The 25244-nt window shown below is 36.6% G+C and overlaps 2 protein-coding genes across 3 annotated transcripts; both read right to left on the bottom strand.

The window, feature by feature from the left end:
* Nucleotides 1–1947: 1947 nt before the first annotated feature.
* LOC137723464 (uncharacterized) lies at nt 1948–9966 on the bottom strand. Its single transcript, XM_068462660.1, has 12 exons — nt 9703–9966; nt 9247–9357; nt 8164–8259; nt 6459–6512; nt 6143–6288; nt 5914–6064; nt 5697–5834; nt 4090–4161; nt 3930–4003; nt 3625–3766; nt 2350–2428; nt 1948–2180 (listed from the first exon to the last, which is right to left on the bottom strand). The coding sequence occupies exons 1-12, from the start codon at nt 9850–9852 to the stop codon at nt 2083–2085; spliced, it is 1311 nt and encodes a 436-aa protein (XP_068318761.1). The 5' UTR covers nt 9853–9966; the 3' UTR covers nt 1948–2082.
* Nucleotides 9967–10332: 366 nt separating this feature from the next.
* LOC137723342 (uncharacterized) lies at nt 10333–21520 on the bottom strand. 2 transcript variants are annotated; one of them, XM_068462511.1, is made up of 3 exons: nt 21428–21520; nt 11940–15877; nt 10333–11015 (listed from the first exon to the last, which is right to left on the bottom strand). In XM_068462511.1, the coding sequence occupies exon 2, from the start codon at nt 15837–15839 to the stop codon at nt 11979–11981; it is 3861 nt and encodes a 1286-aa protein (XP_068318612.1). In that variant the 5' UTR covers nt 15840–15877; nt 21428–21520; the 3' UTR covers nt 10333–11015; nt 11940–11978. The 2 variants fall into 2 exon arrangements, with proteins under 2 accessions (XP_068318612.1, XP_068318611.1); XM_068462510.1 differs by lacking the exon at nt 21428–21520 and adding an exon at nt 19988–20523.
* Nucleotides 21521–25244: the final 3724 nt, after the last annotated feature.

The following is a 25244-nucleotide window of genomic DNA, read 5'->3' as shown; positions in this document are numbered from 1 at the left end:
CTACCAGCAAGTAGCTAAACTGACTACCTTTGTTTTTGACCGTCCTTAAGCCATCTCCTATGGTTGAGGGCTAAACGTGGCCCGTGTCATTTTTAGCCTTTAATGAACCATGTAGCAAAGATCTCGGATAAGATTTTACTCTGCGCGGCACCTTGTCATGATTGAATCTTTAGCATTTCTCAAATATGTTTTTTCGAGTGACATCCGACAGTTCGTGAGCAACTTTCGAGATTTCTGAACAAATTTTTCTTGACGTGATATTTTTATTATGATTGAATCTTAATCATTTTATTAATATGATTTGCAAGTGAAACGTGTTAATTCGTAAGAAACTCTCTAAATTTTTTATTAGGTTTCTCTCGACATGACACCTCTTATCTTCAACTTCATGTGTGAATAAATAGTGTGCATTGAGTTCCATATCTCACTACTTCATATGCTTCCATTTCAATGTCTCTCATCTTCTATAATTTGTCAACCAATTCTGCAATGTATGACAACTCTGATTTCAGTTCCAACTTGGATCATAAAAGAATACCAAGAAGACGATGCACATCCGCGCATAACGGGTGGAATGTCCAGCCAGAAGAGATGACCTTACATCCGTTTTCGCAAAGACATGCCATTTCAATCTACTCAAGTGATCAGTGACGGAGCTAGCATAGGGTCTTTGGTTGTCTTTGACCCCAACAACTTCAAAAGCTCTATATATGTTTGTTTTGTAAATTGTGTTTGACACCTATAAACACTTAAAAGACAAATTAAATTACAACCTCCTCCTCCTACTTCTATTTTCTTCTATCATATTTGTATTCTTTTTCTCTCGTCTGAAATACTTTAGTTGAAAGCCTTGGCATCCTTCAACATCACTCTACAATATCATGTATCCACTCTCGACAAGTCTCTACAAATAATAGTAGTTGTCGACATAAATTGGCATAAACTTTCAGCATATGTTGATAGGAATTGGTAGATGCCTACTAGGTGCTCGACAAAATGGCCCAATAAAGTTTTTTTTGGGTGATATTCCCATTATTTGAAAATCCTAAATACGCAGTAATTGGGCTTATAATTAGAATTTTTAATTTATTCTTAGTACAAATGATATTTTTACACTAGGGTGAGGAAATAACTGGTCTCGAATTCGTCACCTACAAAATTCGAGCTAAGACCTTTTATTCACAAAGAAAGAAAGAAAGAAAAATACTACATGACCGTAGTACTAATGACATTTAAAAATTATCATTTATGAAATTAGGGACTAAATTTTGAATCTAAATGACTAAAAACTGCAATGGAAGGTATAATTCGTAATCAAAACCTATTAATATTAGGAAGATAAACTTCCCGATACGAAAATCTAGTTCGCACCCTTAGTTATGTTAAAAGGAAAAAGGAAAATGAAGGGAAAAAGCATTGAATTGAATATTAGTAAGAGAAATTTCATGATACACATGATATTACTCATGGTTTTCGACAATGACACACATGCCACAGGCTCATCGTCACGATAATGTCCCATGTTAATAAATTGAAGAGTGTGAGTTTTTGTCCATGTTTTTATTTCATTGACACAAAATCACGTGACAATAAACCCCATGTCATATAAGTCCCCCCCTCATTTCTGACAATCAAATTGAATAAACCAAACAAAATAAGCTGACTAAATTAAACATGGACATGTGTAAGGAGAGAAAGGACAAGCGATTATCATTTCCCAAAATTAACAATACATACTGTCATCTGCAAAAGCTATAATTTTTATTTTTCCCCCATGTTAATGCCTTTGATTACCAAGTCATTGCTGCCCAACATGCAGGACAAAAATTTACTCAAGACTTACAAAATTGAAACAATCTCTAATTTTGAGTGTGTTAATTTTGTGCGTCTATATAACATTACACTGTTTTAATGACACACGAGGAGAAAAAAGCAACACTAGCAGCATGAAGAAAAGAAAATTTCATTAAATGACCTCTAAAATCAATCTACAAGCTGAGAGAAAAATAGGCCAAACATACAGAAAAAAATAATTGCTCATCATACAAGAGTAACAATCTTGCGAAGAAACAAACAACGTAATCATTCCAAGGACTTTAGGAGCCTAAACAGTGCCGCTGCTTCCCTAATCCGCGAGAACTCTATGCAAAAAGCTTGGACTTCGATGAAAAGATCCTTAACTGCAAAGACGGCCATCAATAAAAGTAAGCAACGTAACGTTGAGATTAAAAACTGTTACTTCAACTGTTCATACAACAAATGTAGTTAGCATCCCATTGATTGACTGTTTCTACATCAAGCATGCGAGTTCAAACAAAATCAAATGACCAATATAAGAGTGACACTGACCATTGATAATTTTGCTTCGGATAAGGCTCTGAAGAAACACGCAAACAAGTCTCACAAGTCTGTTCTGCATGTATTTATCCTGAGAGTAAAATATTCAAAACTGCTTAAGGAACTTACAAAATAAGAGTTTGGTACCAACAAACAAAAACTATCATCTAATACCTTCTGACAGCGAGTGAGGGAGGAAGAAAGAATTATAATCAAAACAGACAGCTCATTTTGAGCTCGTGAAGCATGCACAATGCTACACACACAATTTGACAACTTCACAGCTTTACTTTATGGGAGGGTTTGGGAAAACCAAATAAAACCACGACGACTTTAACAAGTAATAGTTTACACTAAAGTAGAATAAAAGAGAATGCACATGTCCCTTCCCGCCTTCAACTAAGAAACCCTAACGAACCTATATTACTCAGTTCAATAGCAAACACTAGCATGTTCTTTTACATAACTTTCCAAAAAATGCAGGGCCCTAAAAGAACCTTAAATAGATAATCCCTCATTTGAACATCATGAACGGAGAATAGGGGTAGCAGGATTTTAAAGAAAGAGCGACAAATTTCCCATGTTCAAGCAGGCTCTTAAATTATTTTTTTAATCAAACCCTAGCCTTAAATATTTCACTACATAGCTTCTAAACCTCATCATAAAATAAACGTTATAGCTCCTAAACATATGTATCTGAAGCAATGCACAAGGTAAGAAATGTATTGCATGATCAAATAAAAAAACATAGATGCATGAACGCTTAAACAAGACAGAAAGAAAATCTTATTATCACTCAAATTTAGTCTCCTCATTCGCATCCTTCAACTTCAGAACGCCTCAACCCATCCTAAGCATCATCCTTGTGTTTATACTCTGTTCCTTCCATTGACAAACCTTTATCCAATTAGATGGCAATTGCTGACATGGCATGGTTGGCATTGAAGAAAGGGTCACGCACACAAATCTTCTTCCTAAACCCTAAACCCTAAGGCCACTGCACTGACTCACCAAAAGAAGCCACTGAACCAGAGTGGGAAAACCTCCTAATAACCTACCACAATGCACATCCTTAACGAATCTAGCCAGCCTATTCAAAATTTCTTCTCCTAACAAAAATCTACCACTTTTACTTATCTCCCAATTAGTATTATAGCATGGAACCATTAAAGGAAAAAACTATCTGAAACTCATTACAATTCAACTGTTTGCATCAAGACTTGAACTGTGCCTTTGAATCTTAGAATACTTATAACCACAGTCCAGAGGCAAGGTGTGAGCAAGTACCTTGATGTTCTCACAAGATGATATACAATTTGCTATGTACAAGTGTATGAACTCGGAAGGAAGTCCAACTGCTGTAGTAAGCCTGTTCACCACTTCCATTGAGTGCAGACTCATGTCCATATTGACAAGCACTGTAAAGTATCTGTGGCCACAAACAAAATTTTTACAAAGCATAAAAACCTTGAAAATGAGGAAGTTAACAGGCTTAAAAGTTTACAAAAGAAAATAGGTACAGGAATAAAAAATAATTTCGTATTCTCTGTAGAATTAGACACACAAAGTAATCAGAGAAACTGAAGACATACTCTGCAATTTCAGGGAGTTTTATGAGCTTGGCGAGGACTTCAACTGCAATAAGGGGATTATTTTCCACCAATTCCTGAAAACAATAATTGAGGAATTATATAGGTATTTTATTAAATCATACTAATGTTGTTGACTGAGATTTTATGTGACAACGCTTACCGGTAGCTTTCTTGGTGTCAGCCCACAGTGATATACAAGTTTCGGGTCATTTGCCAGCTCCAACAAGACTTTCTGGACAGAGAAAGGCAAAGCATTAGGTCATTTGTTCCTTCAAGATGATTGACGCAAGGTATAAAATCAAATAACATGAATTTCTCGGTTAAAATGAAGCCATCAAGAACCCTCTATCGTTAATAATTTATTTTATCAATTATATTATTTGGGGGACGGAGAATGAGACCATAGGGCCACTTTAGCAGACATGTCCAAGTGCCACTACAAACTGGACTATACCCCAGCCACATAAATTTCCCCAGATAACACTAAATTTAGAAACAAGGCTAAATTCAAAGATACTTCAAGGTATCATTTATAATTGACTCCAAAACTCCATAATCCTAACACTAATTCAGCTCTAGTTGATCTATACATATAAACCTTGGGGTCCAAACAGGAAGGGCCTACTTTCAAGTTCAGCGTTTTGTTCCGAGGCCAGGCATCACTATGACTTCTAGCCTCACCAAAATCCTATAAAAAAATCATTCCATGGCTGGATTGGGCGACCCATATTCCAACCCTCCCTACTTAATAAGTTTGGGATTTGTGATGCCCAATCTCAGTATTGCTTAAGAGTCTTGTTGTACCTAAATCTTTTTCAGGTCCTCCAGAATATTCCCTCTCCCATTCTAAAACCAATGCAAAGTTGCATCAGTGGACAAGAATGAAGCCGAAAAGGTAGTCTCTCCCATAATGAAAAAACCACCTCCTCCTCCATTGAAAACTTTACATTTCTTCCCAACCAATTCCATAAAAGAATAGCTATAACACAATAATTCCACAGAGCTTTTGCCCTTTTCCACCAACATAATACTTCTCAACAAATAATGAAACAGAAGAAGCCAGAGTACCCGATTCAACCTTGCCTCGATAAAAAGGTTATTTCCATTGAAAATAAGGTACCTCAGCATTCCAAACCAACTAGAATGGGGAGAGATGGTTCATCAGTATTATTCCCCCCCCCCCCTTTCTTTCTCTCTGCGCTTTCTAGTGCAAAGTATAGCCCCATTCTCATTATATTATACTATTTGATTCATGCATGTACCAGAACCATGAAAAGACCAACCCAACAATGGTTCATACACTAAATCCTAGGACCCACATCAATCAAATGCTAGACGCATAGCATGACTTGACTAAATGATATGAAAAGATTCATTCAATCAACATAGGACTGATACACAGAAGTATAAATGCATTTTTAATATCATATTGGTGTGGGGGTAGCAGATCTATGGGGAAGAGTAAGATATTGGGCAGCCTTCTGGGCTTCAGTTTCAAATGATTTTAAGAATTACTCTCTTTCTCACATACTGTGGGATATGTTAGCAGTTGTAAAATGATTTGGTTGAGGTTGTCCTACTTGTAATCAGATCCTCTGGAGAGATTTTCTTGTTCTGTTCTTGGTGGATTTCTTATCCACTTCTGTGTATTACACTTTTCTTTTTTAATAAACTGTTATAGTTTCTTCTCAAAAAAAAAAAAAAAATATCATATTGCTTAAGATACATCAAATATATGAAGGGTATAAAGTATATACATGTCGGCACCTCTTGTTGTGCAGGCGCAAGTGGTCCCTTTAAAGCTTTTGCAATCAAGTCCCTGACAGCTGCCCCTCTACTAGTATCAATACACATTCCATCATCCCATAAAAGTTCATGATTGTCCACAGGGTTAAGCCACACTAGCTGAAACATGTTTGACAAGTGAAATCAAGTAAACAAGTAAGCCCTATAAATAATCAATAAATATACCCTTATGTCTTACTTCATCATTCTGAACTGGGAGCCTAGGTGGAATAGGCCTGTTCCAGTGAGGACCTAACCCTTCCAGCGTTAAATTGGATAGCAAGCCAAGCACCGTCTCGTCTCTATCTCCAGATCCAATTTTAGGTTTTGCTCCAGTTTGTATATCAAACCTAGACCATGATTCTTAATGTCATATGGAGAAGGCAAAGAAGACACACAAAAAAACTATCTATTGTTCAGGGTCGTACTCTAATGAGTTAACATCACAACCACGAGGAACATCAGGGTCTGCAACCACATTTCTGATGGAAGCATCCTTGAATGGAGAAATAAATCGTTCTGGATGGACTTTATCAGCATACTGCTGCTGCAACTGTTCATGTTGCGGAAATGCCTGACAGTGAGGACAATTGAAAAATATCTATTACAGCCATAGACTAAGAATGTTTCTTAACACTGTTAAACAATATCCCTGAATGCAGTGTGGATCCTGTGTAGACTTGAAAGATTACCAGCTGCGAGAGTGTTTTTAATAATAAAATATACATAGATCACATAACTTACATGTACTGAAGGATCAAAGCTTTTGATGTACTCTGCAGCAGACTTTTTAAGAATCTGAAACAGACAATTCTCCTTCAGATAAACATAATCTTCAAGAAAAGCATTCAAGAGAAGATGATGAGGCAGTAACTAAATAAAGTAACAAAGCCGCTGGTTACAGTTCACTTTGGTGTAGTAAAAATGGTATCTAATACTAACATTTCATTTAAATGTACCACGAATATATCAAAGCCAACAACTAATAAAACAACCAATCCCGCATATAAAAGCAACTAAGGATGACAAACTTGAGCAGATAATAAACAAGAACTCAAAGTGTCCTGATGGGGTTTTTCTTTCCTGATGGAATTATTGAGAAAATGCAAAGTTGGTATGAATGCTTAGTAGGATATAGGAAATTCAGGTTCTCTATCTAACAAAATTTGTAATTTTGAGAGAAGAATCAACGAGAGAAAATAATCTTACAACAATAACCTACATAGGAACAACACAAGATGAGTTTTTTTATCAAAACTTGATGAGCCAACAGCTGCAAGATAAAACTTCAATTTCAGACATCCAAATTTTGATTTGCTTTACAAGAGATAGCCTTATTTATAAGCTTCAAATAGAACTCAGTGACTCCAAAAAATACTAGAAAGCTTCCTTAAAATAATAAAAGACTCATTAAAATTAGGACTTAAAAAAACTTAAAAGGTTTTTCTAAGATCCAAATGCATCAACTCTTAATACATACCAATGTTTTAAAAGGCCTCAGGGCGCGCCTAGGCGCCCTCTGAGGCTGGGCTTGAGGGTTGCCGCCTCTGTTTTGAGGGAGTGGGCGTAAGGCTTTGCTGGAGCCGCCTAGGCAGCAGAAGGCGCGCCTCAGGGCTTTTTTTTTTTTTTTTTTTTTTTTTTTCCTTTTAACTCCCAAACGCAAATTTTGGGTAGGGTTTTAACTGCCTCATACCTCTTCCTAGCACTATCGTCTCTCTGACTTTTTTTTCTGATTTTTATTTTTAATATAAGGAAAACTAATGAAAAAGGCTAGAAAACTTTGAGTTTTAATGATCAGGACAAAATAAAGGGTAAAGTGAATGGTACCAGGATTGATTTTTTAGTGTAAAAATGTGGTTTTTCGTTAAAGTGAACAGTACCATAGGCTTTTCGTTAAAACTCCCTTTAATATAATGGATGTGTGTCCTGTCAGCGTGCATTGTTATATGTGTGCTCATTGTGCTTTTCATCCTATATATATATATAAAATATATGTCTATATATGTGTGTACATATATTTATAATATATGTGTGTGCTCAGGGTGATTATTGGTTAATAATCTTTTTTTTTTTAATATAATATATGTGTGTATCCCTAGGACGCCTCGCCCACGCCTCACGCCTTTAATACACTGAAACATACACAATAGATTCACACCCTGACTTCTTTATCTTTTTTTATTGAACATTATATGCCATCTGCAATATCTTCGGACCAAAACGGCCTTATGCTTTGACCTGGGCCAACAGGCATAATCTTAGTCAGATTCATTGTAAATTTGTAATGCTAATTTAGCAACATTCCTAGGGGAAAAGAAGAAAACTCAAAAATTCATGTTGGTTTGCAGTTCTGTGTCACAGGTACAAACAGAAAAACAAAAGTTTGTAGAACTATATCAACAACGTAATTCAGCTTAACAAATCAAAAGGGTAAAAAATAATGGAGAACCTCTTTGCTTTCACTAGAGCCAACAGAGCCAAACAGCTGTAATAGCTGCAGAACAAGTGCCCTCTCATACTTTTCGGCTTCAACATCACATGCAGCCTGCAACCCAATTATAAAAAGCTCACATTAACAAATGATGAAGTTTCTTTAATAAGAAAGCAGATTATGATGTTATTGTCCTATAGTATCAAGAAAGCAACTTAAGTGCCAAATAAGCTGTTCAGCATAGATTCAACCTCCTGTCATTTCAAAGAATGGTCTGTCGCTTAACTATTGCTTCAAATTGGTAACAGAATCATAAGTAGAAGAACCATAAAGAAAAATATTGATAAATTATTTGAAACCACAAGCTCATCAAAGTTTTCATACTTCCATGCTTACATTCTCTATGTTTACTGTGATCTAGTAATTTCTTCAATAGAAATCTGAAACTGATTGTAGGCGTCATCTGCCCAAAATTGAACTAAATGGCCATGTAGGTGATCAGATCAAACCTAAAAATCTAGAAATTATGGCCTTCAAACCATTTTATTCAGTTCTTGCCAGTGTCTTAGTTGAGTTGAGTCCTTTCTTTTACGTATATCATAAGTGTATTTCTTTTTTGTTGAGTGATTTAATTTATAAGAATACGATAAACCCAACAATTCAAGTGATTCAAGTATCAAAAAGGTGAAAGATCAGCATTAGATCTATTACACAGATTAAAAAACCGTTGTACACAATGGGGAAAAACAAAAGGAAACAACAATCAGCTTAGTTCCTAATTTAAAATTTGACTGAGTCTTAAATGATGAGGCAGATAGCATACATTAAGGTAAATTCTGGACATGTTTCATATCTTAGTTGTGATAAAGTTCAAGATTGCAATGAGGTTGATATCATGGTAAATGATTCAAAAGAGCCTTTTCGGAGAAAAAGTGCGGTTCCTTACAACTTTACGTATCTTGGTTGCAACATGTTGCAACATAAATAGCAAATAGATACAAGAAACTGATCTCAATCAGATACCAATCATCCTTTGTGAACACCAAAGCAACCAAGACTAATGAATTACCAATTCTTGAATGAAAAAAGCGCAATGCTTACGTTTATAAGTAAATCAAGGAACGGATTTGCAGAAGGTTTCTGTGATGAGTAGGCCTGCTGAAGAATAGCGAAGGCAATCAAACGCTGAGTGGAGCTCAGCATCTTCTTGTCCTGGGAATAGCACCAAACTTGTTAGAATCCCACATCACAAAAATTATGCCACACAAAAGCAAACATCTTTAACACATAAAACCATAAACACAAATTCAGTTGATATCCAATTGATGTCTCCACTCTTGGGTATCCATAATCATACATGCAAATTATTTTTAAAAAAAAAAAAAAAACAATAATTGATACCCAAGTCCAATTGCACATAAACCCTAACACAGCCCTGACGGCAAGGGATTTAGGGTTTTTCCTCTAATTTTGTAAAGAAATGAAATTGGGCACGTCTCAATGTTTGTCCTAAAGCAGGCACCAAAGAAAGAGAGAGAGAGAGAGAGAGAGAGAGACCTGTAAAAGAATGGAGAGAGAGAAGCAGGGAGTGAATTGGCGGCCATGAGAGAAAATGGAGTTGAACTCAGAGACGATCTCTTCGATCGGGCGCTGCTCTGCTCTCAGCAGTCCAAACACCACCTTGGATTCTTCAAACCCCAGCTTCATCTCCTAGCTTTTCACCAACACCCTCGCAGACACACTTGAAACGAAGAAGAAGAAAACTCTTTTTTCCTATTTCTTTTTTATTTAATTTTATTTTTCATGTAGAAGGAAGAAGAAAGAAAGAAAATCTTTTATTCTCAATCTGCGGACTGAGTCTGTTCAATCTGGGCCTGTAAACGGGTCCAATATGGGTCGGATTGTCCTATATTCAGTCTGTTAAATTATGATATGGATTGGAATCCCGATCATCCGACCCGATTTATTTTCCTTGTATGGTTATATTCTCCTCCAAAACCTTCGACTCTTATCTCGGGGTGGGCACCATGTAATTCAGCCCATCTCCACCTCAAATCCGAATCGGAACAGAAAAAAATATTAATTGTTTGATTCGATGCAATTCCATTTAAATTTATTATTAAACTCATACGATTTGGTTTACGCTGATTTCAATAAATGCTAGTTTACGATTCCAAATACATCCAGAACGAAAATACTAGTTTCTTGGTTTCACAAGTTTGTGTTCCTACCTGAATTATGGGAACGTAATATGGAACCCAATCACCAGTATCCAAACATTGCATTTATGTTTCCCTGGCTACGAAACGCTTAGTACAATCATTTCCAATACAATCGAATAATAAAGCATTTGAAGCAACGGTAAGAATAGCTCTATCCTAAATACGCTATCAGAAATCGATAATCCCACACTAGCGATAGCATCAGCAACAAAGGACTAATTAATTGGATTTTCGGGATACTGAGAGTACACACGTCTCCAGAAGGACTAATTCTTGGGGGTGAGGCCACCGTATGCGGCAGCGAACTCACAAAGAGAGAGTCCTACCATCTAAGTATTGACAGCCAACGTCAGCGTCACCAGCTTCAATCCAAAGCACAATAACCAGCTTTATTGAACTCAAGACTCAAGACCTGTACGTGTGATTACTAGGTCCATGAAGCCAACCACAAGCTATTCGAATCCGCCTCCGAATGCCCATCCTTCTCAACTTCTCTCTCGCCCTTTCGTTTTTCGGATCAAAATTGTTTGAAATGTAAATCTTGCACCATGCCATGAGCCCTTGGCCCTGAAAAAATACTGTTGTCAATGCAAGCTCCTCGTCCGCAGATGTTTCAAGATTCACCCAGCAACTTACCAACACTTTAACCTGCAAGTTAATCATACATGCTCTGTTAGAAATTAGAGTGCACGACGTTAATTAGTAAAAAATGAAACAAAAATGCACATTGAGTATTAGCAAACTCTCATATACCAGATTATAACCATCTGAAACAATAGAACAAAAGCTGCATTGTCACACAACAATTTAAAAAAAATATAACTTTCCCATGCGGTTTACAGAATCAATCCTTTTTTTTTCTTTGCACTTGTCAGCACCAAATGTCCTTGGTTTCGAACTACTATACTTTACTACTGATTTACGTCTTCTTCAAAGCATAACAGAAGCAGGTCACAGTGACCCTATTATTTTGAAGACGAATCCTCCATTTTGTTTTTTTTATTGTACAAGCGACAGGAATGCAACATATGCAACCTTGGACTGATGATACAACTATGTTGTTCAGTAGGAACTGAATCCTAGATTCAACCATTTGTACCGCCATGCTACAAAGACGATGGTGAAAAGTATTTGGCTTGCCACTAGATAAGGCACATATGATTGTACTATGTTCAGAGATGATGCAGAATTATTAATAGGTGCAATAATAATATATGATCACATGATACAAATGACTAGTTCTTTAGGTAAAAAAAAAGAAAGAAAAACAAACTATTAATTTAGTTGTATGTTCAGTTTGAAGGGCAAGACCCACAGGCCACACAAATGCACACACGGAACACGTACACACAGAATTACATTTAGATGCATGTGTGAGTAGCTGCATACAAAATGGAAGGCAGGAATCGACGAAGAATATAAAAATAAACATGGGATTAAGAAATCACCTCTTTTGAGTAACCATAAACACATACACATGAAATTACATTTGCATACATGTGCAAGTAGATGTATACAAAAGAGAAGGTAGGAATCTAAGAAGAATGTAAAAACATGTGAGCAAGAAATCACCTTTTTCGAGTAACCCAAAATTCTCCTCTCAAGTCTGCCTCAGTACAGCCTGCCAGTACAGTCCGGCGAACCACAACAGCAACTCTTCTTCTTTATATTGCCATTGGAATCATAAACCGAATCTATCGTATAATTGTAATGGTAAGTCAACTCTTGCATCGGGGGAATGTCTTCAGCGGCAAAGAACATAATGTGAGGAATTCTATTTTCATTGTGATCATAGAGAACATCTTGGGCATAAAGATTAGGGGAACAACTATGGTTAATAAATCTTCCCACATTTCCATACTTTGCTGCATCAATGGTGAATTTACCATCGTACACAACTTCAAACGAACTTGACAGCGCATCGGGCATGAGGGTTGAAAGTTCATCCCAAAGATTATTGTCATTGTAGTTATTCCCAATATCAAACAGATACTCATCATAACCAATTCTTTCTTCAGCTTTCTCCTCTTCAAGAAGCTCTCCCATATACTCACATATAAAACTTCCCGAAGGAATGTAATTTAGTGATCTCAATCCCCAACCCCTTGATTCTGTTTTAAAAATTTGAAGCTGAAATTTGATACCATGCTGACTAACTCTATTATAACAAGACGGAGGGCACTTGCAAGAAGGACCACACTCATACACAAGGGGCTTTACTTCAACAATAGCACCATCAAAGTTATACGGGATCTCACCTCCGTTCTGAACTGCACAAGAACATTTCTCAGAATCTGAGCATTCAACAATACAGCTGCAACCCTTGAGAGGAATTGGACGGCACCAATCAGGATACAGCATGCTAGTTATGTATACAAATGTTGGAGGTTTCTCATCATCTATGGTATTCACAGCGGAAATAGGAATTAACTCTTTCCCTAGCGAAATATCGTCAATGCAGAGACCTTCCTGAACTTGAATTATTTTGGACTTCTTCACTTCTTTCCGAGCAAGCTCTTGGTCTCGAATTTTGTCCAGTTGAAACTTGAAAACAAGCTTACCATGAGACCCCAATTCCTGCCAACGTTTCTTTACCAAATATAGTCCATCATATACATACGTCTTACTCTTTCCATCTGAGGATTCAGAACCACGAATCACTCTAACAGGATTCTTTTCATGCAGACTATTCTCCAAAGCAAGGTTTCCCCGTTCAAGCTTCTGATCTTCGGGTTCCTTATAAGTCTTCATCACATTTCCTCCTTGGCCTGTATAAATCAAGGAATTTGAATCATTCAAATCATCAGCATAGCCACCAGATGCAATGATACTAGTTGCAAGGATCTTGCCACAATGATTCACATAATCTATACCACCCTGAGGCAGCCGATGAAGGCCAACAATAGTAAGTTCCACTCGGTTATGAAACTCATCACCAACTTCAATTCCCGGGACAGCTCCAATGTGTTTGCCCATATTTACATATTTTCCTTTATCCTTGAGGATCTTTAAAGCTGAATAATCAATTTTTTGGCGAGAAATTCCTCCTTCCTTTGACTTACCTTCTTCCTCCCGCAAGAGCTTCCTACAAAGAGCCTGGAACAGACGCAATGTCTCCTTCACCATGTGTCGGTTGACAATTGCATTGTTCTCATGATTTTTACTAGTTGTACTACTAGGACTAAACATATGAGGGGATACATCTGAATAACATGATCTTGGAGTCACATGAAGATCCTCAGGGTCATGCTCGAGAGAATACTCCTCATCCCAGAACAGACTTGTACCTTGATAAGCACTCTTTCGTGCTTTACGAAAAATCTTCTTTACAGACTTTCTTCCAATGTCTGAGTCAACTTTTGTCAACACAGTATTGGATCCTTCTAGTTGGCATTTCAAATCAAGTGTGTTTTGTACACTTTCACTTGTACCACCTTTTGCTTTGTGCTTGGAGACCCTTTTTCCCTTCCTCCACGGACAATTAGATGCAGCCATCAAACCCAGCACAACCACTGTATCTGAAGTAAGTTCCGAACTTTCGAAATCTTCTTTGTGCAATTGGTTATTATAATAAGATATTTCCAAACATGTTTCACCCAGGGTCTCCTTCGCTTGGTATACCACCATCTCCTTCCCCACTTTCTCCTCTGAATGTCCAACACCCCCCATGCCTTGGCATCCATTGCTTTCTTGAGAAGGTTTACTTTCACTTGCACCATCTTCTGGTTTACGCATGGAGACCTCTTTTCCCTTCCTCCATGGGCAGCTTGACGCAGCCATCAAACCCAGCACAACCACCCTATCCATAGTACATTCTGAAATTCCAAGAACTTCTTTGTACAATTGGTTATGATAATAAGATACATCTATACATTTTTCACCTGGACTTTTCTTCACTTGGTATACCACCATCTCCTTCCCCACTTTCTCCTCTGAATGTCCAACACCCCCTGTGCCTTGGCATCCATTGCTTTCTTGAGAAGGTTTACTTTCACTTGCACCATCTTCTGGTTTACGCATGGAGACCTCTTTTCCCTTCCTCCATGGACAGTTTGACGCAGCCATCAAACCCAGCACAACCACCCTATCCATAGTACGTTCTGAAATTCCAAGAACTTCTTTGTGCAATTGGTTATGACAATAAGATACATCTATACATTTTTTACCCGGACTTTTCTTCGCTTGGTATACCACCATCTCCGTCCCCACTGTCTCCTCTGAAATTCCAATATCCCCCATGCCTTGGCATCCATTGCTTTGTTGAGAAGGTTTTCTTTCACTCATACCACCTTCTGATTTACGCTTAAAAACACCTTTTCCCTTCCTCCATGGACAATTTGACGCAGCCATCAAACCCAGCACAATCTCACTATTCGATGTAGGTTCGGAACGTACAAAATCTTCTTCGTGCAATTGGTTATTATAATAAGATACTTCCAGACATTTTTCACTCGTACTTTTCTCCTCTTGGTATACCTCCGTCTCGTCCTCCACTTTCTCCTCTGAATGCTCACCGTCCTTCGTGCATAGACATCCGTTACTTTTTTGAGAAGGTTCAATGCATGTTTTTCTTGTACCTTCCAAAACCACGTTCATCTTCGAATTTACTTTATATTCATCTTCTCTCTCCATTTCCTGTACAACATGCCCATTGCAATTTGGTTGAACCTCGGATCCACTTATTTCTAATACATTCTCTACATATTCACTCTTGTGAAACTCTTCATCATGGATATCCTCGCATGTTTGCTTCACATTAGTCTTCACTGTGTTCAATGATGATGGTTCAACATGCATAAGCGATTTTTCTTGACCAAATTTCCTCGCTTCCAGGGAAGCATTTCTTCCACACAGAGGAGGTAAGTCACGAACAGCTGATATTTTTCTTCGAGGAGGATATTTTTTAACTGCAGTCTTCTCCAGAAGATTGCCTTTAGAAATAGAGATGGATCTGTCAGGTGGTGAACAAATATTTCTATCAGGCAGAACAGCAACTATCTCCTCCTCTGAAGCAGCAGCACCAAGCTGATGTTGGATCTTCAACGAATCATATATTTCATGCTCTAAGGCTGTTAAAGATTCAACTGTCTCCCCAGTACTAACAACGTTACCACTAATCAAAACAGTATCATCTACCTGACCAGTTGAGGGCATCAGATTTTCAGCACCACGTCCATCACCATTTTTACCCCCACTAACCAAACTTTCTGTCAGTGCAGTCAATAAAGTACCCACAGAAGCGGCCTCCTTATCAGGTCCCAAATTGCTTAACTGGCCAAATCGTCCACACCCCGGGGGAAAATCACGAACAGCGGAGATTTTGCGCCTCTTTAACTTAGGTGACTGGGTACGGATAGAGCACTCCCCATTAGCCATGGGCATACCTACTAATCTTCCCTCAGAATGACTATCATTAACTGAAGCAATTCTTCTAGATGATTCCAAATATTGTAATGTCTCTACGATCCCCATTCCAACTCCGAAACCACTCTAATGAAATGCTCAAAAACCTAAACCACAGTAATCAAGAAAAACAGAATCGGTCGCAATGGTCCAATAAAGAAAGTAATTATCTACAAAATCCCAAGTACACACAATTATCACTCAAATATAACTTGCCTCGCTAGTGGAAAATATGCACTCAGTATAATGCATTACACCATGTGATGTAGATAAAGTATCCAGAATTTAGAATATGAAGTTCTAGTACACTAGAATATAATAAATTTTAGAAATAAGTAAGATTATTTGAGCATGCAACATTGCATTCAACTCAAGAAATGCATGTAGTGTGATGTATAAATGGTGTAAATTGTTTGAAACACAACACCAATGATTTTTTTTCCTCCACAAATAGCTAGTTATACGTAGAGATAGTTTAGGTGGGAACCAAAATATAAAAGAGTCTCAGTACCAAAATAAAAGAGTACAACAACAACAAAGCCTTTTCCCACTAAGTGGGGTTGGCTGTATGAATCCTAGAATGCCATTGCGAACGGTTTTGTGCCACGTCTTCTGGTAGATCCAAGTACTCCAAGTCTTTTCTTAGAGTCTCTTCCAAAGTCTTCCTAGGTCTTCTTCTACCCCTTCGGCCCTGAACCTCTGTCTCGTAATCGCATCTAATGGTTTTCCTAAAAATGGCCGCCACTAGTATTACCATCTAATGGTTTTCCTCATCTCACCTTTCATGTTTTCCATCCCAATAAAACAACAATGGGGTATATACTCGAAATATTAATTCATTGGAATATTAAAATAAATACGGTGGAGTTTAAAATTCTAACTGTCGTTTGGAACTGCTTCTATATAAAACATCATTTTCATAGTACAAGCAAAATAACTACTCTAAACTGCGCTAAGGCGAGCGAAATGGTTTGAGAGGAAGACCCTATCTACCACCACATCAATCCACCATTTGCCTTCTATATAAAACATATTATATCATATCCGTCTTTGTTATAAGTGCTTTAACTAGAAACACCTTCAAGTTTTATTAAAAGTTTTTATGGCAATGATTTTATGCTCTTGCATAAAACCCAGGTCTAACCAGTTTGGACTGCTCGACCAAACATAAAAAGTAACTTATAATAATTTTTGGTTTTGTGGTTTTTAGTTTCTTTCATGTGCTTTTCCTTGTACATTTCTCCTACATCTCTCTCACCATTCACAATTCTTCCTCCACTCTTCTAAACCCTAGTACAAAAGTGAAAAACAACAACAATAACAAAGCCTTATCCCGCCACGTGAGGTTGGCTGTATGAATCTAGATGTGCTCGGTTTTGCACCAAGTCAACCATAACTACACCATATCAACTTAAGAATCCCATTTTCTTCACAAAAAACTAACCCCAGAAAACATGGACAGCAAAATAAGATACAATAGAGCCTCTCCAAACAACAAAACATTCATACATTCGATAATCTAGGTAACTTTCCAGCAGTTTTTTGGGTTCCAATACCGAAATTCAAAGAACCGAATCTAATTTTCAGCCCAACAAACAAATGCAATTGCAGTTGAAACAACCAAGAAATGCATGTAGTTTAATATATATATATATATATATATATATATATGTATGTATATATATATATATATATATATGTATGTATATATATATATGTATGTATGTATGTATATAAGGTGTAAATTGTTTGAAACACAACACCCATGATTTTTTTTTTACTCCAGAAATAGCTAGTTACACGTAGAGATAATTTAGGTGGGAACCCAAAATATAAAAGTCTCAGTACCAAAATAAAAGAGTACTCTGCTTAAATTCTCCCTTATAGATTTAAAAATGGAACGAATCTAATAAATTCTATCTTTATACTCAAAACAACATGGTCCCTGAAATTGTAAAAGACAGATAGATAGAATGCTATTGAACCAATCTGGCAGCAACTAAAAGTTAAAGAATCAAAATCAATGTAATTAAAGAAATGTAGGTTAAAGAAAAACTGACCGCAAAAGATAGTAAAGAGGTGAGAATTACCTATCAGCAAAAGTGAAGACCCAGTTTAAGGACAAGGGAACTGTGAAACCAGACCGATAGAAACGCTATGTACAATTAACCAAATAAGCTCTTAATCAGCGGTAGATGGATTATGACCTGTGCAGATGTAATGCCCAAGATATAAAGTTTGGTCTCTGTGATGCAAACAAAGACTAAAAGAATCCACAACTATTGGAGCGGTAGATGAGTTGGACAGATTGAAGGTGCTTAGTAAGAATTCTGATTCGATGACAGATTAAAGATGTTTGGTTGGACGAAATCTGAACACTCTTGGAGTAACAAGATTAAAGATGAAAAGAATGGCAAGCAGTTTTCAGGGAAGAACAGATGATGGGTCCAATCAGTGTAGTTTTTAAACCCCCTAGTTGATCTTGTTTTTCAATAGACTCTGGTGTTATGCAAACAGTTGGGATGTTGATATGTGAATATGCTGAATAATTAACGAATGCAAAAATATTGTGAGGTTTGGCTAACTTTGCCTACGTCCTCCTGTGATCACTTGGGAGAATCACTAGGCTATGGAGAAAAAAGAATTGACTAGAAGAACTTGTTCAAATCCCTCTGCTAATCCCTGAAACTTTGCTCTAGGTCTCTCTACCACTCTTGGCTCCCTATCCTTGTGTGTCCTTGCTGTTTTATATGATGTTCTTGTTAATAAAAGGACTCCCAACAAGCCTATTTATAGTGCATAGGTCGTGGGTTATATGCCTTACCAGAATAGGATTCCAAAATCCTAATAGAATAAGAAAAGATAATTTAATTCCTAATCCTAAACTGATTTGGACTTGGATTACTGAGAAAAAAACTGATTTTCTAATTCTAATGGGAAATCCTGTGCGCACCTCTCCTTACCCAAAACCAATAATCTTTATAGGTGATTACGAGTTAACATAAACAAATAGAAAATAAAAAAACTTCAGAACCAAAATAATAAGTTACATGAGAAGAATGTGTAGACTCGGTAGAGAAATTCCTGAATAAAATTCTCGATTCTACAAATTTAAGCACGAAAAATGTATTTGCCCCGTCATAGACTTCAAAAATGAATAGGGTTTCACAGTTGTTGGTCTAGCCATGTAAACAGTTGGGGGATCTTGCAATGTAATTAGGACGAGAAGGACCTTTTCCATGAATTTTGAGTACCAATAAGATTCATCTATAAGCAAATCTTTTATTCGCAACTTGGAGTTGGTGGTGGTTCCCAATCTATTGATGAAAGCAGGTGGTGATTACATGTGATGGTTGCTTCCCATAGATTCTTTCTTATATGTCTACCTTTTAGCTTATTGTACACATTGTAAATGAAAGGCTTGGGGGTTAGGGTGTCGATATGAAACAGCTTCATCACATCCCACAAGAAAGAATTCAAGAACGAATTCCTATATAAACTACTGCTTCTCGGGTTGGCCAGTGATTTAATGCTTCTGCATAAAACAGAAAATTCTATTCTGTTTGGACTGCTTGACCATTTGATCCAAAAAATAAAAATGCAATCGGAAAAAGGTTTGTGTACAATAATCAAATACGAAACATAAAAAGTACCCCAATAGCCTGTTAATAAAAAGCTACATATCAGCATCATAGATCATATGAGATTCGTATGCTTTTTTATTCTCAGATCCCAAATAACCACTTAAAAATCCAATCTTTTTACCCGACAAAAAATAATCTTAGAAAGGACAATATAAAAAGTAGTATATAATAAGGACCCATTTGATGAGCTAGAGAAGAGTGGAGGAAGGACGGTGAGAGACAGTTTTTGGTTTCTCTAGTACAAAAATGAAAACCACAAACTAGAAACAAAATGGTCATCAAATAGGCCTTCAATTTAAGCACACAACGAATTATCAACTTCAGAATCCCATTTTCTGTCATAATAACTAACCCCAGAAAACATGGAAAACAGAATAAGATATAATGGAACCTCTCCAAACAACCTAACATTCATACATAGGATAATCTAGTAACGGTTTCCAGTACTTTCTCTGGTATAGAAACAGAAACGGAAATTCAAAGAACCGAATCCAATTAACAGCTCAGTAAGCAAATGCAGTTGCAGTTAAAACAAGCAAATGAAAACATAATCATAAATCAGACCAAATTTACCTGAGTATCTTCAAGTATGAAAAGTTTCGAAGTGTCTGATTGAAATAGAAAATTCATATATTTATCAACGGGAATACGGGAGGACCAACAAACAAGTGATGCCTTTCTTTTTGTATTTCTAGGTGTCCACCGCTCTTAATAGTTGAAAAATGAAACCAAGATGGTATGATTTGTAAATTGATTGTGTTTCGAGGTCAAAATGGAGATTTGGAAATGTGTACACTGCAATAATGTTTGGACAACAGATTAGAGAGAGGTAATGACAAATGCAAAGCAAATGGTTTTGTACTTTGCAGTCAATCCATGAACCACGTTAAAAAGAAGGAAGGATTTTCAAGTAAAGAGGGAAGTGAACAAGGTGTCACTCACACCAGGCTTGCTCGATAGTCATGTTCTTTTTTCTTTTTCTATGGGAATTTCTTTTCTATCTATTATTATGGAGGAGTAAATCTGCTTATATAATACTTTTTTGAGGACCTACTTACATAATACAAAAAATGGCCGCCACTAGTATTACCGTCTAATGGTTTTCCTTATCTCACATGTTTTCCATCCCAATAAAATAACTAAAAAACGATAATGGGGTATATTCGAAATATAACACATTGGAATATTTTAAAAAATACGGTGGAGTTTAAAAATCTAACTGTCATTTGGAACTGCTTCTATATAAAACATCATTTTCAAAGTACAAGCAATATAACTACTCTAAACTACACTTTGGCGAGCGAAATGGTTTGAGAGGGAGACCCTATCCACCACCACATCAATCCACCATTTGCCTTCTAAATAAAACATATTATATCATACCCGTCTTGTTATAAGTGCTTTAACTAGAAACACCTTAAAGTTTTATTAAAAGTTTAAGGTTGGCAATGATTTTATGCTCTTGCATAAAACCCAGGTCTAACCAGTTTGGACTGCTCAACGGAACATAAAAAGTAACTTATAATAAATTTTTGGTTTTGTGGTTTTTAGTTTTCATTTGTGTGCTTTTCCTTGTACATTTCTCCTACATCTCTCTCACCAATCACAATTCTTCCTCCACTCTTCGAAACCCTAGTACAAAAGTGAAAACCACCAACAACAACAAAGCCTTATCCCACCAAGTGAGATCGGCTATATGAATCCTAGATATGCTCGACTTTGCGCCAAGTCAACCATATCTACACCATATCAACTTAAAAATCCCATTTTCTTCATAAAAAATGGACCCCAGAAAACATGGAAAGTAGGATAAGATACTATACAGCCTTTCCAAACAACCTAACATTCATACATTCGATAATCTAGTAACATTTTCCAGTACATTTTCGGGATCCAATACTGAAATTCATAGAACCGAATCTAATTTACAGCCCAACAAACAAATGGAGTTACAGTTGCAGTTGCAGTTGAAACAAGCAGTGGAAAACATAATCATAATCCAGAGAAAATTACCTGAATATATTCCACAATGAACAGTTTCGGCGAATCCCACTCGAATGGAAAACTCATATATCGACGGAAAATACGGGAGGACCAACAAGTAACCGATTCGTTTCATCTTATTCTGAGTGATCCGCCCGCTCTTAAAACTTGAACCGACGATGGCATGACTGGTAAATTGATAGCTGTTCGAGGTTGAAATCGAGATTTGAAAGCGACTATGCTTGGACTCTTCATTCACCGATGGGAGGTTTACGTAATTAAAATAAAAGGAATTTGATTGAGGAGAAATTGAGTTGAGGGGAATTGAAATAAAGATGAGTTTGAATCAGATTCATGTTGAAAATGTTTACTTAAATATTCAGAAATTGGAATAGGAATGAAACTAAGTTGTTTACTAATTCAGTTAAATCGGAATATAAATCACTATAATTACTAAATTGCCCTTATTTTTTTGTTTTTTGGTTTTTTGTTATTCTATATTTATGTCTAAAAACATTTTAATTAGACATTTTTATTTATTTAATTAAAGTAAAGTTAAAATGTCTATTATTGATTTTTTGTGTATAAATTAGATTATAATCTAATTAAAAGCCAAAATCCTAGCCACATTCATCTTACTACCCTGCAGAAGAAAGAACCCAGAAACCTTCGAAGCTGTCAAGACCTTCCAACCCCGCAGAAGAAAGAACCCATAAATTCGAAGAAATTCGTTTGCTCATGCCTATTTCTTTCTCAGGTTTTGATGTTATGGAATCAATTGGTGAGTTTTGGACGAAGTGATTCGACAGTCATATCAGGTAGTGGGGGTGAGGCGATTTGACGAATTTGGGTTGCAAAAGTTTTGTGCCCTGGGCATGGCATTGGTTATGTAGTAGTGATGAAGAAGGGTGATGGAGAAGGGAGATGGAGAGGGAGAATGGTCGGGACTGAGATGGCTGGTGAAGGAGATGAAGGGCAATATTGGAAAAATAAAAACCGAGTGAGGGCATAATTGATAAAAGAAGTCGATTTCGAATTCTCCACCAATCCAGGAATTCAATTACCTCCCTTATCCAGGGAGTAGAATTCCTCCAAAATGAGGAGTTGGATTCCTTAATGCGTGTAGACCCCACATGTATTTTGATTCCCCACGATTACGTAAACAAAGGTGTATCCCGTAATCGGAATCCAATTCTGTAAATTGATTCCGATTACGGGTACGTTAACGTGCCCTGAGTCACATCACGAACCACATTCAAATGGATTTTCAAGTGAAGAGGGAAGGATTTTCAAAAAGAAGAAAGGGAAAATAGACCCAACAAACAGTAAAATTCCATATGTTTTTTTGGATTTATCAGCACCCTAATTTTATTGGCAGTCCAAAATGTTATAGAATTTTTCCTAATACATTTGATATTATTTATACTAAGATCATTCACAATGATTGGATTAAATCTTAAATTTTAAGCAGTGAAACCCTCCAAAGCTTTTCTAAAAATTGTGCTAAAATAAGGGGTGGGGAGAAAATTTAGTTTGAGCTAGATTCCGCCCAAAATTTGAGCCAGGACTAAAGGGGTGGTCCATTGATGCACTTGAACGCTCATGTCTTGTGCCCACCCTCAGCGCACTAACTCACAACGCACTAACCAACCCAACTAGCCAGCACGCGACAAAGTTATAGCGATTGGGACCCATTGTTGACAGCTTTGTCAAACACCTTTTCAGATCCTAATTGGTACTTCTTGATCGTTCAACTATTATGATATGGATGATCCAACGGTCCATATTCAAAAACAAACAAAAAAAACTTTTATAATCGTATTAAATCGAATAGTTGAGATTGATATGTGCAGATCTACTTGTAAAAAAATCCCAAAATTAAAACAGCTAACAAAATTCTAAAAATTATTTAAATTAAAATTCACCCAAAACCTTATCAATACTTATGTACACTACTAAGGAGGTGGGGAATTGGTTAGACCTCACAATGGACTAGCAATAATGTGGTTCAAAATTGTTTGAGATGAGAATCAAACCTAAGACCTAGAGAGTGGGTTAGGCCTCATAATGGGCTAGCAATAATGTGGTTCAAATTCGCCTTAGACGAGAATCGACATTACAAATGAAGAAAAATATCATTAGATCGTAGTACTAAGTGACATGTATTTGTTTAAAATTCACAAAAATTAATTGTATTCATTCAATTCTCCCATTTTTTTTCCTCTTACCCGCTACCAAGCTATTTATTTTCATTTCCAAATTTTCATGATGTCAAAAGATCATATTAGAGAACCTAATTGGTCAAATGACAAAGATAAAAAGGAGTTGTGGTGAAAATCATTGAGAAGAATGGGTTGGTTGTGTTATTTTTCATTATTTATCGGAATTTAGTTTTTAAGGTTAAATGTTCATGAGTTGGGAATTATTACCTCAAAATGAGTTAGGTGCCAAGCACATGAGACTGAACCAAGGGGTAATGTGAAAATTTAAATGAGAAAATTGTAGCAATGATCTCTCAACTTCAACCCCAATTGGATGAATGATCCCTCAATTTTAACCCAATTGGAGCATTGGTCCCTCAACTTTAACCGAACTTTAGCAATGTTCTTCCAATGTTACTCATTTTGACGAAAGTTCTGCTGGAGCTGACGAAAAAAACCATAGTTGTACATTTTGGTGAGTTAAGGAACCAATGGTGACAGATTTTTAATTGAGAGAGCATTACTTCAATTAGATTAAAATTGCGGTACCATTATAACTTAAATGAGATAAACCGAACCGGTAAAAGCAATTACATTGTAACAGCAACATCGTCATCGTGTCGATGTTGAGATTTTGTTCGAACTATTTAATTTGAGATGCAGATGCCCTCCTTGGCAAGTCTCTTTGAATTGGCCGGTTTGGGATGCACAAAACAATAAGTTGGTGATGACTCAAGAGAAAAAGTAAGGAAGCTTAATGCAGTTATTAGATGCATGTACAAAATAATAAGTATGTATTTAACTAACTAACTTGTAGCTAATCGTGCTGACATGACAGTAAGTACCAGAAAGAAAAAACACGATGAACCAACTCCGGAGTTGAGTACAAACACAACAAAATCGTTTTCTAAATCCCATTGCAGCTGAGCAATATATAGCATCAAGGAATTATCCGAAGATCGCTTAACCGTAGCAATAGCACTTTCAGGGAATAATATCTTTCTTTTTTATGTCCAGTAGTTCATTTTTATCCCTTTTCTATTATTACTTCTAGCTAGAACTAAATGCGGATAGCGTGGAAAAACATCTCGTAATGTATTTAACCAGCAAAGTTGTGGTGCTTCCAAATTCTCAAGTGATTTAGACCCTTTTGCACTTACATCTAATCCTCATTCCGTTTGAAGATCGAAAGGAAGTTATACAAAACAAATGGTAATGGCTTCCTTAATTAATTTGGTTCAAACTTGTAACAAAGAAAGAAATAACATACCTAAGTAAATATTATAAGTAAAATTAAGAACTGAATAAGCGTGATTTCAGTAAATGAATTGATAATACTTAACAAAATACACCAAATAGTTTTCAAATTCGGAGCAGAAGATGCTGGTAGCTAGCAAGCAAAGAAACAACTAAGAGAGAGATCAAGAAATTATGTCAAATAAGAGATGATGAATGCCAACGGATCATAGAACATCAACCCAATGACAATGCCACGAAGTCCATGATGAGCTAGTGAGCAAATCAGTCCACAACAGCGAAAGCTTGAAACTTTTTGTCCGAGAAGGTTGCTTCCATGACATCGTGCGAGCCAATATCCCCACCATTCTCCAAGAAGGACTTCACCAAATTATTAGACCAGCCACGCA

Source organism: Pyrus communis, chromosome 17 (genome assembly GCF_963583255.1).
Source record: "Pyrus communis chromosome 17, drPyrComm1.1, whole genome shotgun sequence".
Lineage (NCBI taxonomy): Eukaryota > Viridiplantae > Streptophyta > Magnoliopsida > Rosales > Rosaceae > Pyrus > Pyrus communis.
Note: the sequence above shows the minus strand (reverse complement) of the source record. Positions and strands in the feature narration are given on the sequence as shown.